The sequence below is a fragment of the Xenopus laevis genome, chromosome 8L (genome assembly GCF_017654675.1).
Source record: "Xenopus laevis strain J_2021 chromosome 8L, Xenopus_laevis_v10.1, whole genome shotgun sequence".
Lineage (NCBI taxonomy): Eukaryota > Metazoa > Chordata > Amphibia > Anura > Pipidae > Xenopus > Xenopus laevis.
The window spans coordinates 7,181,581-7,200,418 of NC_054385.1; the positions used below are offsets into that span (position 1 = coordinate 7,181,581).

The 18,838-nt window shown below is 40.2% G+C and overlaps 1 protein-coding gene across 1 annotated transcript; it reads left to right on the forward strand.

The window, feature by feature from the left end:
• Positions 1-391: 391 nt before the first annotated feature.
• abo.6.L (ABO blood group (transferase A, alpha 1-3-N-acetylgalactosaminyltransferase; transferase B, alpha 1-3-galactosyltransferase) gene 6 L homeolog) lies at positions 392-10,674 on the forward strand. Its single transcript, XM_018231619.2, has 6 exons — positions 392-537; positions 4,503-4,581; positions 5,287-5,343; positions 7,238-7,273; positions 8,738-8,872; positions 9,719-10,674. The coding sequence occupies exons 1-6, from the start codon at positions 468-470 to the stop codon at positions 10,398-10,400; spliced, it is 1,059 nt and encodes a 352-aa protein (XP_018087108.2). The 5' UTR covers positions 392-467; the 3' UTR covers positions 10,401-10,674.
• Positions 10,675-18,838: the final 8,164 nt, after the last annotated feature.

Here is an 18,838-nt window from a genome sequence, read left to right on the forward strand (position 1 = left end):
TACAGCCTCTTGTCTGACCATCTGGGCAGGAGAATCCTGAAGCTCCCTCTACATCCAAGGTGGCAGACAGTGTCCCGTGCCAATGTTACAGCTTACCTTTCAAAACTTTAACAGCAGTTCAACTCTGACTTCCAAACTCCTGATTGCAAGTAGTCACTTGCCAACCTCACAGTACAGCCTCCGTGCACTGCAACCTAGAAAATAGTTGCCAAATTCCCACAGGGGAGTGAAGAACAGGTATAGACCTCTTTATATGTGATGGGAATAGACATCCCAGCATTCCCCAAACATGTGCAGTTGTTCAACCACATTTTGTTTGGGTGGGGAGCTTGGTTGCGTCATTTGTTTTTTGAGAAATTGGGAGGAGTACCTCTGCAGATTTCTCACTATGAATTGTCTATAGTGTCTTTGTATTCTGGGCTTATCCCAGTGCAGATATCATTCCTGTTGCCCTATACGTATGAAGGATGAATGGCATAAGAGAAATTTTTGATACTGGAATCCGGCAGAACATTTTCACGATGCTCTCCCGGAAAGGTAAGCTCCTGTTCTCTTGTTTGTATTAATAAGGTCATTAACCTCTCTTCTTAGAAATATCAAACCAGCCCTATAATTACAGAATGGATAAACACAGTGTCTATATTAGGGAAAATGCACAAAACTCAAAAAATTAATTGGCAAGAGGAACCACCCTGTCCCGCTATACTATAGCTGCATCCCCCAGTTTTTGTACAGTTTTTATCTACAGCGGTTTTAGGCTACATTAGATTACGTATCCATGTCCACTGACAACTGTGATCCCATTCTCATTTTGTTCTAGGATGGTACATCTGGCATTTTAGCGGCGTATGAACTCCCCACCTACTAATTTTGGGCTGGTCCACTCATTTTTTCCCCATATGCATATGAAACCTATTGTCTACAATGCTCATCTGGAGTTTTCTGGAAGAGGGGTCTTTTGGATCTTCATACCTTACATATACTAAAAAATCATGTAACAATTAAATAAACCCAATAGGCTGGTTTTGCTTCCAATTAGGATTAATGATATTTTAGTTAGGATCAAGTACAAGTGACTGTTTTATTATTACAGAGAAAAAGAAAATATTTTTTTAATGATTAAAATGTAGTCTATGGGAGGTAGCCATCCCCTAGTTTGGAGCTTTCTGCATAATGGGTTTCTGGATAATGGATCCCATACCTGTACTTTACAACAGGGGGGCACATTATTTTTCATATGTATTTGTTTTAGCTGTTCATATTAGAACACCTGCATGTCTGACAGTTTGTTTAGCTAGAAGATCAAATAACCCTAGGTTTCATGAGGCACTCTAAGGGCCTTCACATCTTCTAAGCAGTTCCATGTTTATCTGAGGAAGATGCACTTGCTCCACCAAAACATATATTTTTCTCAATGAAAGAACTCAAGTTTAAGTCTGTTGGGTAACAGTTGTCTGGGTTTTTATTCAATGTAACAATAAGTACCACTGTTGTTATTTTGGCAGCATTGGGTTCTGCTGGCGAGGGCACAATAAAGAGAGAAAAAGTCTCACCACAACAGGAAGAATATTTAGGGTCTGAGTTACTAAAACTCAAATTTATCTAATTTTATGCTGAAAAAATGCGACCTAACTCCCTTCCACTTATTGAACTAATTTATCAATATTTTCCTTTAAAAAATCATCGCGTCAAAACGTCATGAGCGCCATAACGTAAGATTGATGCTCTGAAAATGCAGTTTTATCAAATGTTTTGCAGCAAAAACTCGACTTTTGAACGTTTTATGAATCCCTCAAAATAACGTTTTTTGGAGTTTTTCTGCTAAAAACCTTAACCAGAATAAATGGGCTCCTTATCTTTACGAAGCAACATTGGCCATAGGCTTGAAGTAGACATTGTCACCTCTGTGTTCTGAGGCTAGTGTCTAAAGTGACACTCATTTAGCTTCAGCCGCTAAACACCTCAACAATGTCTAGCATCTGGCCACTGACATAACACAGATACCAGTCATTTGTGAGCATGGCTGATCGCTTGTCTCAGTTCTTGGTTGCTTTAACCATAACTCCTATTGTAATAATCATATTTATTTTGGCATTTATAGCAGGTGCCATGTAATATTGTCAAAAGACAATTCCCTGGAACTCCATTTTCAGATATTGAGCCAGATTCAATTGAGTGAGAAAAAGATTTATCCAGTGAAAACTCATGGACGACAATCAATTTCAGTTGCAATTCAACTGAGAAAAACTTATCTAACGGTTTATCACATGAAAACTCTATAAAAAGCCTATGGGGAAAAAATTAGTTTGTTTTTTTCCCTCAAATTGAATCTCGTCCATGACTTTTCACGTGATAAACCATGAGATAACTTTTTCTCACTGAATTGAATCTGGCCCTATGTCAGGAATAAATGATATATTAATTAGCAACAATAACAATCTTAATTAACATCCAACCCCCAGTTATTAATATGTTTGATTTAGTAGTTATTGGACAGGGTAGTAGAATTTAGTGTAAACCATATTCCCAATGGCATCCCCAGGTGACCCCAGTGAAGATCAATAAAAAGGTGACCATTTGGGAGTATTTACCTTGAAAAGCAAGTAATTTGCAGGTTAAATTTAGTCCCTGTGTAAAATGTATAATGAAGCAGTAGAATTCTAGACTTCTGTAAGGATCACCCACTCTATTAAAGACCTTGGGTATGTACACCCCAAAACTCGCAACATGCTCCCACCTAGACTTCAGGCAGCTGCACGGAACCTAATGCAACAAATAGCACAGAAAAGCATCATTGGGGTGGGCTTTTACTGCAGCAACTTGATATGTCTTCTTTGGGGGGCTGATTTATGAAATTAGCATTTCAGGCAAATTCAGGTATATGTTATTTTTAAAACATTGACACACCTACCTGTCATTGAAGGCAAACGCTCTACCGTTGGGAGTTTTGCAGCTGCTTTGAACGATGGAGAATTGATAGATATAATTTTTAGCTATGCTACCAGTTTGTAAATCAGAGCTTTCATTGAATCTGCCCCGCCCAGTTCCTATATGTTATTCTTTGAGCTAAACACGGCAATCGGGGAAACTGAAGCCACTCCATGTCAGCTACTTGTGGGGCAATATAAACTCCTCGTTCAACATGAGTGCAATAAATAAGACGTGCTGAGCATACCTTCTGCTTATTCTTTCAATCATGAAAAGCTATGGTTTTTGTTATTCCTAAAATTAAATAGGGCAAACAAGGAAACTGAAGCTGCTCCATGTTTGGACCTTGCGAGATAGAGAATTAGATTTCCAGTGCCCAGATAAGCACCAGGGAATGGACACTGGGAATCTAATTATCTATCTGCTAGGTCCAAACATGGAGCTGCTTCAGTTTCCCTGTTTAGCACATGCCCTATTCATTGCACTTTGCATGTTGAACGGGGGGGGGGGAGATATACTGTCCCCTTTAATATAGCCATTAAATCATGCTGGGGATGTATCTCTGAAGTGGGCTTCCTTGCACATGAACTGAAATCCAGAATTACCGGTTTAATATTTTAGCTATCATCTTCAACATTATCTAAAAGAGGCTACCTCTACTCCCTGAATATGCCCTTCTGTTTTACAATAGGGAGAGTCAACCTCAATTATATACAGTTTGTCTTATTTTATTTAATGAAGCCTGTCACTATCCCCTCTTAGAAATATCCAACCAGCCCTACAATTACAGAATGCATAAACAAACATCTACAGTATATATTAGGGAAAATGGTCAAAACTCAAAAATGAAAGATCCGTTGAGTACTGCACACATTTGGCAAGAGGAACTAGCCTTTCCCTCTATAGCTGCATCCCCCCGTATTTATCTACAGTGGTTTTAGACTACATTAGATTCACTATTTAACGTTTTAAATGTGCAACCTGCGTTTGTATGGAGAGTGTATGGAGAAACTGGCTGTTGTCAATGAAGCATCAGCCGTAACAATAGACACCTTATTGAAGAAGAATGGCTGGAGCAGACTTAAGGTGGCCATAGATGTAACAATTACAATCTTTCTTGGAAAAGATCTTTCCAAGAAAAATTGTTTATTTCAATAGACACGTGTAGAGCTGAATGTTCAGATATTCAGATAGAAACAATATAATTCTACCTGTATCTGACGATTCAACACTAACAATGGCCGATGTTTGGTTGCCTTCAAAGCATCTGATCAAAATTTTACGTCCATCGCGATAGACAAGCTGACCGATATCCAAGTCTTCTGCCGATAACTGTCAGCTCTTTTCCCACCTATGCGTCTATGGCCACCATTAATTATGGGTAGCCATTCATGTTTCAATAGGACATGTCACATGGGAGGGACACAGACAAATATGTCAATGTTCTAGTCAAAACCCTAAAGCTAACTGACAATCTGTGACTTTATTTGGATACTCAAGTACTTCCTTGACATAATAAACATGTGTCTGATATATGACATTATATGTGATATATATGTGTGTGTGTGTTCCAGGGAATATCATTGGCAAAGGAAAAAGGCGGATTGGTATCCTCATTTCTTTTATCGTACTTTCTTTTTTCTCCTTTACTTGGTAAGTTATTGGAATAAAAATGTCCTGATCTGCTTCTACAAATGAAGTGAGTTTCACAATAGATAATAATTAGTATGCACCTAAGTAAAGAAGTTAACTGCCTCTAAGTTCCCTTCTTTATTGGAAGGTTACAGCCAGTGCCATTAGGTGAGGGCACCCAAATCAAGCCCCCTACCACCATTCCCCATGCCCGCATTTCCCGACTTATCACCTAATGGAAAAACCAGGTGGTCACCCGAATTATAATTCAGCTTTGAAGGCATGGGACAATACAGGGCTGCTTCAGTGTCTAAAATAAAGCATTTCTAGTCATAATCTTTTTTTAGACATCCCAAAAGGCGTATTTATCAAAGGGTGAACTTTCAACCCATTGATAAATACTCTTTTAAAAATCCCATAGAAATGAAAGGAGAGTGGCGGAATTTCCCTCTAGTGGACTGTGGTGATCTCTAACTTCACTCTTTGATAAATATGCCCCATGGTGTTTATTTTATATTGTTAAGTGTGCTGCCCTTGGACCATGATATGGAGTCAAATAAAGGACTGGTTCTCCAAGAAGCCGATCCTTGGATTTTAAAAGGTCAGCATAAAAAATCTAGAAATGCTCCCTATAGATTTCTGATACTGGCAACAAAACAGACATCTTCGTTACATTGCAAAAGATTTCCATGATAATTCCTGGTTTTAAAAATCTTCTTTTTACAGGTATTGGTCAAATGAAGGCAAGTGCAATCCCTTTACTGCATACTCATGCTGGACTGGGTATGAGACTTAATTACTTTACTTGAAAAAATAATTTATGTCTTCTCAAGCTTCTAATTGCTATATTTTCCCCATAATGAAAGGGATATATTTTTGTCTCAGTTTATTAAAAAGTAAATCATACTTGTAAATATGAACAGGCTAATGTCATTAAAAGTTTTATGTTTGTCCACATACAGTAGTAACCCATATCAGCTCATTCAGATGTTTGCTTTCAAGCAGCTAAAAAGGAAAAACTACTTGCAGATTGGTTGCTATGGGTTACTAGACATCTAATGGGATATACCTCAAACCACAGTCTTAGCTGCAGCAATAAAATATTGATTGATTTATCCTCTTAGGGCAGAGACACATGGAGATTTGGGGAGATTTAGTCGCCCGGCGACTAATCGCCTCTTTGTTTGCGACTAATCTCCCCAAACTGCCTTCCCGCCGGCTAGAATCAAAATCGCCGCGGGATGGCACTCTGAGCACTTTGTTTTCCGAAATCGCCTGAAATTTCCTCGTGATCCATCAAAACCATGTGCAGCAACACCTCTTTTATTATAGTCCAGGGACTCCACTTGGATTGGGCCAATGGTAGGATTCCTGCCTGTACCCCTGATGGCTATTTAGTTACATATGTTAGACTCAGGTTGTTGCATTCCCTCTCACCACTTTACTGTGTATTTGTGGAATAGTCTTGAATTTTGATCCTAAAATAAGTGTGTGGTAACCCAGTGTGGGTTTTGGTGTAATTTTCTCTGTCCTGGACAAACAGAAGAGAGGTGCAAAACAATGGTGTCAGCTTTGGGGGAGAGCTGGTGGATGAGACCTTCAACATTGAAATCAGGTCAATGTATACCCCCACCTTATTGCTTATTAACAGAAAGGTTTGGGATTTTGGTGCCAAAAAGGAGTATGGCTTATTGCAAAGTGGTCTTGAAGACGAGGGGAACAGTTGAGTGTAACTGGCTCTCTGCAGGGTAGTTGAGCTGTGAGCATGGCCAAAATGGATCATTTTTTTTAAAATCATAAATATTATGAGATAAGCCCATGTAATTATGGAATAGCTAGTTAACACTATTATGCAGCTTACTGATTTATGTTGTCTGGATAAAATAAAACCTCTTCGAGATTGCAGAGAAGGGGGCCAACCTATAGGGTTGCCACCTGGCTGGCATCATAAAAATAATGCTTGATGCTAGTTTTAATAATATTATATATACAAATATATATATATATATATAAAAAAAAATATAGGAAGGTCAGTATTATTTTCCAGCAAACGTGGCAACCCTAGTGGCCTGCAAGACAATTTGGGTTACAAATGGTAGAATGATGGATTGCATTTCAAGTAATTATATATTTGGCATCTTGTTGGATTTCTACAACTGCTCATTATAATGCTGTTTGGAAACCAGAAAGTATTTGCACAGACAGAGAGACTGATTTTTTAAGGCTTATTATCAAGATTCCCTTAAGGTTTATCAGGGGAGTTGCCCAGAAGTCCCTGCACCAAATGAAAAATCCCGTTAAGATGATAAAGCTAAAAATCCTGGAGTTTTCACAAATTCACCTTCAGTTTGGTTCTGTAACGGGTTCTCCCACACCCAAAATGAATATATGCCGCACGTGTCTATTTATATTACAATAAATGGGAGCATTCTGCTTTGGGCAGAAGTTATCATGTGAATACAAAGATAAATTATGTTCACATGTTATCATAGCATAATAAGCAAGCTAATGAAATGTTAAAGCGGAGCTACCCAAAAACTGAGTTGCTGCTACATTATTTCAAGAGTCAAAACCAGTGAGGGAGTGCAAAGGATAGAAAGGAACAGGCAAACACTACTATCCTGGACAAAAAATGTTGTAAGAATGTTTTGTAATTTAATTGTTCCTTTATTTACAGAATGCCGTACGATCAGCCAAATCCCTTCAGGCCTTCGTGAGTTCTTTCATTTTAAATAAGCTTTCTTTTTTTTTGGATAGCTTTGCAAGTGGGAACATCTTCACTATAATCAATTTTATTGTTTTTCTGTCTGTTTTGTCCCCTATATTCTTCATCTGTGATTCTTCTAAACTGCTATCTGGTTGCAAGGGTAATCAAGGCATAGCAACCAGCTAAGATTATTATATAGATTTATTATATAGCCTGGGGCGCTCCACCAATGAGGCGAGTTTAAGCACTCGGCTCAGGCGGCAGCGCCCCTCTGGTTGTCAGGAAATTCGGCGCAATTGCGCTCTCTGCACTAGCGATGTGGACCCGTTCGGCGCTGAAGTTGAGAGGCGGGGGGGTGGCAAATTGGGCAGGATCGCCCCTGTATATAGCTATAGAACTCGATAGCTGAAGGATAAAGCAACTTCAATAACTCAAAAAAAAAGTTTACTTGAGAGGGTTCCTTCTGACCTGGACAAGACTTACAGCATTGTAGAAGGAGTTTGAAGATTAAGGATTGATAATGGAGATAATAAATATATATATATATATATATATATATATATATATATAACTTAATAGGTAGGGCCAGAGGGAGGTTAGGTTCTTAGCCCACTACCCATGCTAGACCACCTGGTTTTTTAGTCCTGACAGCTAAGTAGAATAAAGTCTTGAAATGAATGGTCTCCTGAAAACCCATGCCTGACCATGACCTTATTACATCCAAATCCAATTGATTTACATTCTCAGGTAAATCCATGAATCAAGGCTCCCAACTGCTACTGTGCCCCTGACTGGAATCTCACCTGCCCCCCCCCCAACAATAAATGTAGAGAAGCGGAAAGGCTAAGCAAGAGACAACTGTGTAGCACTCTACAGCAGTGGTGTCCAGACTGAACTCCAGACTGGTTGGCCATGCTCAAGTCAAAGTCCATTTTATGTGAGATTTTGCCTGTTGGCTTATCTGGATACTCCAGAAAGTCCAAAATTAAGGTCATTTAGGTTTAGATTTTGGAGAAATGACTAATGGCTCTTCTGCATACTTCAGAAACCCCACCATTAAGGTAATTTGGGAGAATGTGTATTAGCTCCCCTGGAAACACCTGAAAGCTCATATTTAAGGCCATTCAGGTTCAGATTTGGGGAGGATGCCTAATAATACTTCAGAGATCCCACCTAAGGTCAGTTCCAAAAGCTACTGCTCATAAGTAATTCAAGCTTTTAGTTTGTAGGAGGTTCTTGACAGTGATAAGTGAAATCATAAAGAAGGTGGGGAACAGTCTCTAGTTGATGCCAGATTTTCTCCAGTGTTGCTGTTGTTAAGTAATAGTGTCTGCTCTATTGAGCATGGGATCTGTAGACCCTCTTGGAAGCTGCCACCAAAATATTTTCTACATCATCAGTGAGTGTTATAAAAAATAATGTTCGCCTTGATTAAGTTAACAATGACATCACCATTGTTCTGCCTTCCAGGAAAGTTGGTTTCATGGTATTAACCCCTTGGCTGGCCCCAATCATTTTTGATGGCACCTACAACCTTGATGTTCTGAATGCACAGTTCCACCAGAGAGGTGTCCGCGTTGGTCTTACAGTGTTTGCAGTCAGAAAGTAAGAAAATGTCAACTGAAAGTTTACAAGGGTCTTTTACTATGTTACTTGAACAAACATGATATGGGATCAATTATGTGGAAATCCTTTATCCACAAAGTTTGGAGATTCCAGAAAGGCTTGCATACTGCTGGTTATAGAACATGTAAGGCATTGTTGCAACAGAACACTTGGTCAAAGGAGACCTGACTATGGCAACTTTGTTCCATGGTGCATGTAGTCAGGAGCAGGACTGCCATTGGGAGGGAAAATGGGGTAATCCAGTCAGTGGCCCTGTGGCCAGAGACACAATAGTGGGCCACAAAGGGGAAAGGATTACGTAAGTACGACCTATTATGGATTATGGGCATGTTTTTGAATAACAGGATGTCCATTTTAACATTGCCTGTTTTAAAGGTCTGAAACTTGGCCAAAAATCCTCACCTGTGATATCAAAAATATCATTGTCCCACCCTAAGCATCATAGCCCCACCTCTTATTTAACTACTCTGCCCCTTTGTCTAGTTTCTTCCATCAGCAGTTTGGCATCCCCACCTGGTCAGCACCATCAGTGATGGTAACAGAAAACTGTTTCTTTTTAATAAAATTTATGGATCAATTTTAATTCTAATATTTAATATATATAAATTATATATGTATATTGGAGTTTTTAAGATTTTGGAGTTTTAAGAATTTCTTTCCTTTTTGAGTGGTGTTCTCCTATATATTCTTTAATGTTATATAATAATTTTATTATAACTAAATTGTTATAACATAATTTTCTTAACGTCATTTATATAAATAATTGTAATAATAGGTATTAATATAATCATTTTGTTCATAACATTTTGACTTGTGTTTTTATAGATACAACATTTTTGTCAAGAGTTTAATTGAAACTGCTGAACAATTTTTCATGGCGGGTCACAAGGTCAATTATTACGTATTTACGGATGATGTCCGAGCCATTCCTAAAATCATGGTGAAGGAGGGGAGGAGCCTGGTGATCCTGAAAATCTCAGGCTACAAACGCTGGCAGGACATCACCATGAGGCGCATGCAATTTATTCATGACTATATTGCTGAGAGGTTGATCAATGAGGTTGACTACCTGGCTTGTTTGGATGCTGATATGAAGTTCACAGATAATGTGGGTGTAGAGATATTAGGAGATTTGGTTGGAGTCATACATCATGGCTACTTTGGAAAACCACGTATAGAATTCCCCAATGAGCGTAGGAATAAGTCTGAAGCCTACATTCCTGTTGACACGGGGGACTTTTACTACACAGGGTGTTTCTTTGGAGGGAGGGTAGAAGAGGTCTACAAACTGACCAACTTCTGCCACAATGCTATGATGGAAGACAAGGAAAAAAACATTGAGGCAATATGGCACGATGAAAGTTATTTGAACAAATATTTCCTGTATCACAAACCAACCAAACTGCTCTCCCCTGAGTATGCATCGAATGACAATGGCCCAACCTATGTTATAAAAAGAAAAAAGATCATTCATGTCCCAAAAAATTACAGAGTCATCCGAAACTGACCAGGAGTTGAGAACAAAAGGAGATAATACCCAGAGAATAATCCAAGACCCATTGAGACCATAAAGAGAAAATACCCAGAGGATTATCCAGATGGACCTGAAAAATATTTTTAAAAATTCTCTTTTTTTATGGATCCGAACTTTGTTTTACAGAATCGTTAGGATGTAAACATTGTCCACTCTCTTTCAAAGACTGAAATATGAAAAATTATAAGCATGTTTATGGTGATGGGTTGTTGTATTGACACATTTATAAAGCTAAATCTAGATAATATTTATTGTAGTCCTTGTCTCCAAATTGTAGCCCCTCTCTTTTACTCTCCACCCTTCTCCAATCTCCTCTTTCGTGGCCTAACATCTCCATCTCTTCTTTTCTTCCCACTATCAACCCCTTAGGATTCCTATATTAGAGGGTAAAGAGCTGTCCCTCACTCTGAATTCAGACGTGCCTGCATTTGGTAACACTGCATTCGGATGAAGACGTAGTAAATGACATGTAGGTGTCCATTTGAAGCCCCTGGTGCTGGGGCCCATTGGAATTAAGGGCCCCAGGTTACTGTTGGTTTGCCTTATGTAAATTCACCACTACATGCCCAGATCAATGCCCCAAGTGCAGCTGCAAAGTTTAAGAATTCTAAGGGGTACAATTTTGTGTTCCTTTGTGCTCTTGCCCTTGCATCTTGGGCAATGATAGATGAGCCCTCTTGTTTAAGGAAAGGTACATAGGGACGAATGTTTGATCCTGCAGGATCTCAAGGCATTTGAACTTTTATGAAATTCTTGGGAATTAATTTAACTGGCCAATTTATTTGGTAGACCGCCAGCCTTGATTAAGTCCAATTTCCTGAAAGTGGTTTCCTGGAAAGTGATTAGAGTAATTCAGACATAAGAGCCTATTTTACGAGTGCAGTGTGCAAGGTGCAATTTGGAAGGCAATGTGCCATGTTTTTCCCCCATAATTCCATAAAGGGATACCTTTCTCCCCTGTGATCCCCATAGTTTCTGCTACAATGTTATGATGGAAGACAAGGCAAAGAATATTGAGGCTTTATGGCATGATGAAAGCTACCAGAACAAATATTTCCAAACCAACCAAACTTCTCTCCCCTGAGTATGCATGGAATGACTAGTATGGCTCCCCTGATGTTGTAAAACTAAAGCGATTGGTTCATGTCCCAAAAGATTATGCGCAAGTTCTGGACTAACCAGCAGCTGACCTATACCCACTTAAAGTTATTGAATTCTAAAGAAACTACTTGATTTCTGATGGCAGCCCTGGTGCTGGTGCAACTAGTGTGTTTGTTTCAGAAACTCTACTATATAAGCACTTGTGTAGCCACAGGAACATTCAACAGGAACATTCAAGCTGGAAAAGCAGAAAAGGCACAGGATACATAGCAGATAAGGTCTATAGTGTGCAATGGGATTCTACAGAGCTTATGCATTATCTACTGTGTATCCAGTGGTAGTACAGTGGCTCCCACTCCAAACAGCTGCCTCCTCTCCTCAAATACTTTCCTACTCACTTGACTTATATAAAGTGGACGAAGAGCTTATAGGAAAATGGAGAGTTAGTAATGAAATAAGCCATAGTTGTCTTTTAAAAGAACAGTAACCAAAAAAATGAATGATTGGTTGTTATTAGTGCCTAAAGAAAAAACTGTCATCCCCCTGACAGCTTGCTGCCACTTTCCTTCTTGCATATTCAAAAATGTCTCCCCCGTATGATCCCCAGTGATTCTTTTGCTGACGCCTCTGTTCTGCGTCAACAATACCCCATTTTAGCCAGAAAACACCCCAGTATACCAAAACCAAGATGCCAATACACTGTTGACAGCACAAATACAGGTGACTATCCCAACAATTAGATCACAGGTGACAGTTGGTATCAAAATACCCTTTTTCTTGAAATGTGGCAATGGCTCAGGTGGCATCGAAATACAGGGATCTGGGAGTCATAAGGTCATAACATTAAAGGGGCTGTTCACCTTTGGAAAAAACTAACTTTTAGTGTGATTTAGAGAGGGATATTCTGAGACATTTTGCAATTGGTTTTCATTTTTTATTATTTGTGATTTTTGAGTTATTTAGATTTTTAGTCAGCAGCTCTTCAGTTTGTAATTTCAGCAATCTGGTTGCTAGGGTCTAAATCCCCCTAGCAACCACACACTGATTTGAATAAGAGACTAGAATATGAATAGGAGAGGTCTGAATAGAAAAAGAGTAATACATGCAGTGCAGAGAATAGTCAAGGACAAGCAATGATAGACAGTAGCAATGACAGTTAAACAGAACTATAAACCCAGTGAGAATGAGGAATGAATAGATATTGGGAAGTTGTATCAGAAGTCAGGGGCAGCAGTGCAGAGAAGAGAAAGGGACAGACACAATGACAGTTACACAGAACTATAAACCCAGTGAGAATGAGAATGAATGGATATTGGGAAGTTGTATCAGGAGTCAGAGGCAGCAGTGCAGAGAAGAGAAAGGGACAGACACAATGACAGTTACACAGAACTATAAACCCAGTGAGAATGAGGAATGAATGGATATTGGGAAGTTGTATCAGGAGTCAGAGGCAGCAGTGCAGAGAAAGGACAGACACAATGACAGTTACACAGAAACTATAAACCCAGTGAGAATGAGAATGAATGGATATTGGGAAGTTGTATCAGGAGTCAGAGGCAGCAGTGCAGAGAAAGGGACAGACACAATGACACTTACACAGAACTATAAACCCAGTGAGAATGAGGAATGAATGGATATTGAGAAGTTGTATCAGGAGTCAGAGGCAGCAGTGCAGAGAAAGGGACAGACATAATGACAGTTACACAGAACTATCAACCCAGTGAAAATGAGGAATGAATGGATATTGGGAAGTTGTATCAAGAGTCAGAGGCAGCAGTGAAACATAAATCACCCATTGGCTGTTCCCGGTTTGTGCCACAGGAGGGCAGCAGTGAGACATAAATCAAACATTCATGCTGTTCCAGACTTCTACCATGTAAGTCTCCAAAACAAAGATGCCGATTTCTTACACTGTTGACAGTACAAATACAGACGACTAGCCCAACAATTAGATCACAGATTTTCTTGAAATGTGGCAATAACTCAGGTGTCACAGAGGGGTATCAAGTGTTTCTCCACAGGCTGAAATCCACTGATCTGGGAGTCATGAGTGAACTCTAATGATTGCGCATGTTTTCGGTTGCAAATATTTTTGGGGGGTAGAGAGGAAGATATTAGGGTCTTCTGGTGAGACTCGGTCACTAGTCCATACCTGTGCAGATCTGCTCGTTTGGAGAGGTTGCCAAATCAGTGTATCTTGTCCTGATATACCCACCTTGAGTGGCTCCAGCCCAGCGTGACTGAAACAACCGGGGAAGATCCCTTAGCTGTGTCGGAGGGTCGGCTTCACTAAGGTTCGCTGGGTTGGGGGAGCTTTTGGCTGCAAATATTTGGCGTGCAGCATCTCTTCATTGATACAAACATGTTCTTAAGATTTCTATAGTAATGCGCAAGTATTGCTTTAAAGGTGAATCACCCCTCTAAGTTAGAACATGTGCCATGTTAGTCATTAATCCTAACCCTATTCATATTTACCTAAATATATATGGTAAGAGCAACAGTCAAATAATCATTAATCAGTGCTTTACGGGAATAATATTTTTTTAAGAACTAGTCTGAAGAGCTTTCAATCCAGTGGTGGGTCTCTCTGCTCCTGTTCCACAGGTTCTGGGCTGTCCTGCTGTAAATGCATTTGTTGCTGTAGGAGGGAATCCAGCGCTTGCAGATTGACACATCCAGACCAGTCTCTCTGGAGGCCCCATTAAAGCCATCAGTGACTCTCTGCTCATGACTCTCCATTGCCACACATTCAGCTCTTTATTTATGGGTGACTAATATGTGGGTTCTTCTGTAAGGGAGTAATCATTTCCAGGCCATAAATATTCCCAACAGTGCCATGTAGAGCTGGGCTTTTCCCAACTGTGAAGCCTCCTGGAGTAACCCAACCTGGACAACGTTAGTGAGCAGCTCGGAGATTCCATGGTTGGCAGTGTTTGTCCCTTCTCCTTTGTGTTTGCTATGGAGAGTGGGGTCAATATCATATAAACAAGGTATAGGGGTTTGTAAACATGGTCTAGTGTGTTAGGCTTTGAGCTCTGGGGGTGGGAGTTTGAACCCAGCCCTGTTTGCCTCTCTTTAAAGTGCTGAATAAATATGTTGATTATATATGTTATGCCTCCAGCATCATTTTATTGTTTGTGTGCACCACCTAGTGGTTTAGTTAATGGTTTATGTGCATTGCTATAAAAATGTCTTTCTTTGCTTCCTGTACCTGTACCATGTGACCATGTGTAACAGCAGTAAATGATCAGTCTAGCTGCCATCTTTATACTAATCACAGCTAGCACACCAGCATCTGCAGTAATCCTACCCCATCCACCCTTGTGGTAGCATCGTTGGTAGGTGTTAATAATGTAGAAACCCTGGTTTATGAAAGCATACCACTATTTTCTTGTTTTGTACTTTTATACAAGTTTTATAACCTGTTATATATGTGCAGCCGCCTCATAGTCCTACTGTACACTCAGAATTGATGGGTGAATCTATACACCAGGCATGGATTAGCGGTGAATTTCTGCATTTCACCATCTGCGAATTGTTTCACGAAACAGCTGCAAAAACTCACTGGCGGAAAAATTTGCTGTGACAAAAAAAGTCACACGGGTAAAAATTTGTCGCGTCAAAATAATTTTGATGGGCAATGACTGTAAAACATTTGGACAAAAAATGTAAAAAGATGTTAAAATTGTCAAGCGTGTAAAAATTGTCCAAAATTATTTTTTGACGCCCCCTTGACTTCGAGTTTCGAGAATTTTAAAAAAACTTTGTGCATCAAAATAATTTTGACGCCCATAGACTTTAATGCATTTGGACGAAAAATTCTAAAAATTGTTGCGCATGTAAAAATTGTTCAAAATAACTTTGATGCCCATTGACTTCAATGTGTTAAGCAAATGTTTCGGGGTTTCGCAATTTTTTTGGCGAAACACGACAGATCTGCCCATCATTATACATGCTGGCCCCTCTGCTATGATAAAGCTGTATGTCACAAAGTAGCCAAAGGAGAATCTCCAGACAGGTATGACCACGCACAACATTCTCACTATTACACACATCTACCTACTTATCCTGGTGCCAACCAGGCCAATGGGCTTTGTCAAATTCCTTGCATGACACGAGTTAGTCACAAAAGAATTATAAAGTTTAATGACCACCCAGAGGGCTACAGAGCCTGATGATCCTCCTTTAAAAACATTATCAGAGACTTAGACCTTTCACGCAGTGAGGAAATAGACCTCCTAATCAAATACCTATGAACTGAGTCTGCAGAGCATGCCAAAAGGATCAGGGTAATTAATATAAATCACCCAGAGACTGGTCTCAGAATGATCTGGCACAGACTTAATGAGTGCTATGGCTCAGCAGAGGTAGTAGAAAATGCACTTTTCAAAAGAATCAATGTCTTCCCTAAAATATCTCCAGGGCTTGCATTTCTTGACACAGCCATAGGTGTTAACCCCATAATGCAATATTTGCCCTACAACTTACAAGAGCGGTGGATGGCACATGGGTCAAAATTCAAAGAGGAGCACAATGTTCCATTTCCTCCCTTCATTGTATTTGTAGACTTTGTATACCAAGTCTAAATGTAAAATTAGCCCAGTTTTTATCTCACTCTGCCACATGCCACCCTTTCAGTACCTAACTCTCACAAAACAGCAGTAACACAAAACTACTGTTTTCTCTCCGGATTGTTCCAACAGGTCAGCTGACATCTCTCACGAGGAAACAAAGACCCTGGTGAACAATGTCCCCTACACCGGAAGCCTCACTCCCTTCTGACATGCAGAGACTTCAGAGAAAAGCCCATAGTGGACCATAAAGCCTTCTTAAAGGAAAGCAACATCTGCTACAGAGTGAAATCAACAGGTAAAAGAGATAAAGCCGTTTAGCTTGATGGTCAGAGCCACAGATTTCAAGTTTGTCCAGCCTTATTGATATGTTCAATATCAAGGGCCCAAGCACCCCATACTCCCTCAAAACTTGTGCAGGACTTATTGAGATGCTGGGAGAAAGGCATCTGGCTATCATAGATGGACAAATATGCTTGCCCTTGTCAACTGTAATCAAATGCAATCTGGTTCCTGATAATAGATCTGAAATTCCTACGCTAGATGTGGCTATGCACCAAATTCCTGAACTCAACCCCAAGGCCCAGATAATTATTTTTATTGGAAGAGATGCTCTACAGGTCCACAAAGCAAGAGACCAGATAAATGGGCCTCATTATGCACCTTATGATCAAAGCAGATGGGTCATCATAGGTGATGTTTTCTTAGGAGATGTACACAGACCAACCAGCATCAACTAGCCTCTGTAACAGTGGTTACTCACCCTGGTGGTTTAGTGGGGGGACGGCAGGGACGCCTGCTGCCCCCTCGGCGGGGACGCCCGCCACGCCATCTTCCTCCTCGGTGTGGGTCTCTCTAAGGTGCGTGCGCCGCGCGTCTCTGTTATTAAAAGGCACATGCACACTGACGTCATGAGTTTAAAAGGGACATTCATATTTAGAATCTTTGCCTGTTATAGGAGTTTTTCCTTGGTGCTTCTGAGCTTTAAGCTAAATCTGTTTGAACCTGTTTTGATTCCTGTTGTGACCCCTGCCTGGCTTTGACAATTCTACTCTCTGTATCCTGACCCTTGCCTGTTTACCGACTCCGATTCTGTTTAACCCTCTGATTGACTTCCTGGTTTGACCCTTGCCTGCCTGACTACGCTTATTCTCTGCCTGCCTCGACCCTGCCTGATCTGACTACTTTATTGCCTAACGCCTCGTACGACGACCTTCTGCCCAAAGACTCTCGCTAACAGTCGTGCCCCTCTGACTATCCAGAACCTCTTGCCTTGCACCTCTCATTTAAGTCCTGGTGGCATCCAATTAGCTGAGGGCTCCTCCCTAGGCCAACGGCGGTCACACTACAGGTGAAGCACGAGCCGAGACCAGGGTGCTTGGCATTTGTTCTGGTGTTGGGTGCCGACCATGACAGCCTCCAACAGCATACAGATAATGAAACCTTCCCAACCCAAGATCACGCTATTGAATTAAGAAAATTAGATTTAGGAACAGACTCCTTACCTGTGCAACGCAGCCTTGGCCTAAACTGGGACTTGAAATCTGATACATTTACATTTTAGGTGAACAAGGATAAGAAACCTTTAACTCACAGAGGAGTCTTATCTACAGAATCTTGTGACTGGGATTCACCACTTCCATCAGAGAAAGAACAAGTGTGGATAGAGGGGAAAGACTGTTTAGAATCATTGTCTACCTTACAGGCTCCGAGGCAATACACTTCTACTCCTCCTACAGGAACCAAGGAGAGGAAACTCTGTGTATTCTCTGATGCTTCAACCAAGGCTGTAGCTGCTGTTGCTCATATCAAGACTGTTGACTACAAAGATCAGTGCCATTTAGGATTTGTCATGGGTAAAGCAAAACTAGCTCCATGGCCAGAGCACACTATACCCAGACTAGAGCTTTGTGCAGCTGTTTTAGCAGTAGAAATGGCTGATCTTATCACTTCAGAAATTGATCTCCAACTAAGTGAGGCGGAATTGTACACAGACAGTAATGTAGTGTTGGGCTACATCTGCAATGAGACCAGACGCTTCTATGTCTATGTCAGCATCAGAATTCTGTGTATATGGGGATTAATACACCCAAAACAATGGCACTATGTACCATCAGACCAAAACCCAGCAGATCATGCAACAAGAGCTGCAGCTGCAGCTTGTTTAAAACAAACCTCCTGGTTTGCAGGACCCACATTCCTGTATATTTCTGAACAGAACCGCCCTGATGATGTGTATGAGTTAGTTGAGGCAACATGTGACCCAGAGATTCATCCACAAGTGTCAGCACTCTGCACTAAAGTCTGAACTACCCACCTCAGGTCCCATCACTTCAAAAGATTTTCTCTAGTCAGGTCTATTAATTGGCTACTTTATATAGCAAAGTTATTTAAGAAACATTTCCTTCCAACCTCCAACAACTGCAAAGGTTGGCACTACTGTCAAAAGACATATACAGTGAATGAACTTAAAGGGCTTTAAATTAACTTTAAAAATGTTGTGGTTTTTGAGTTATTTAACTTTTTATACAGCAGCCCAGCTGGCATTTGCCAGAACCCACAGATTGACAGTCCGGGCCTGGTCAGTGACCTCCATTTGAAATCTGGAAAAAGTCAGAAGAAGAAGGCAAATAATCCAAATATAAAAGAAATAACAAAAAACAATTAAAAAGTTGCTTAGAATTAGCCATTCTTTAACATATTTAATGTTAACTTTAAGGTAAACTAATACTTTAAGCA

What these genes read in the sequence shown, in the direction of transcription:
- abo.6.L (XM_018231619.2), top strand. Translation starts at nt 468, where the DNA reads ATGAATGGCATAAGAGAAATTTTTGATACTGGAATCCGGCAGAACATT. An exon ending in TCTTTTTTCTCCTTTACTTG is followed by an intron (nt 4,582 to 5,286) that starts GTAAGTTATTGG and finishes TTCTTTTTACAG; the next exon opens with GTATTGGTCAAATGAAGGCA. An exon ending in GCATACTCATGCTGGACTGG is followed by an intron (nt 5,344 to 7,237) that starts GTATGAGACTTA and finishes CTTTATTTACAG; the next exon opens with AATGCCGTACGATCAGCCAA.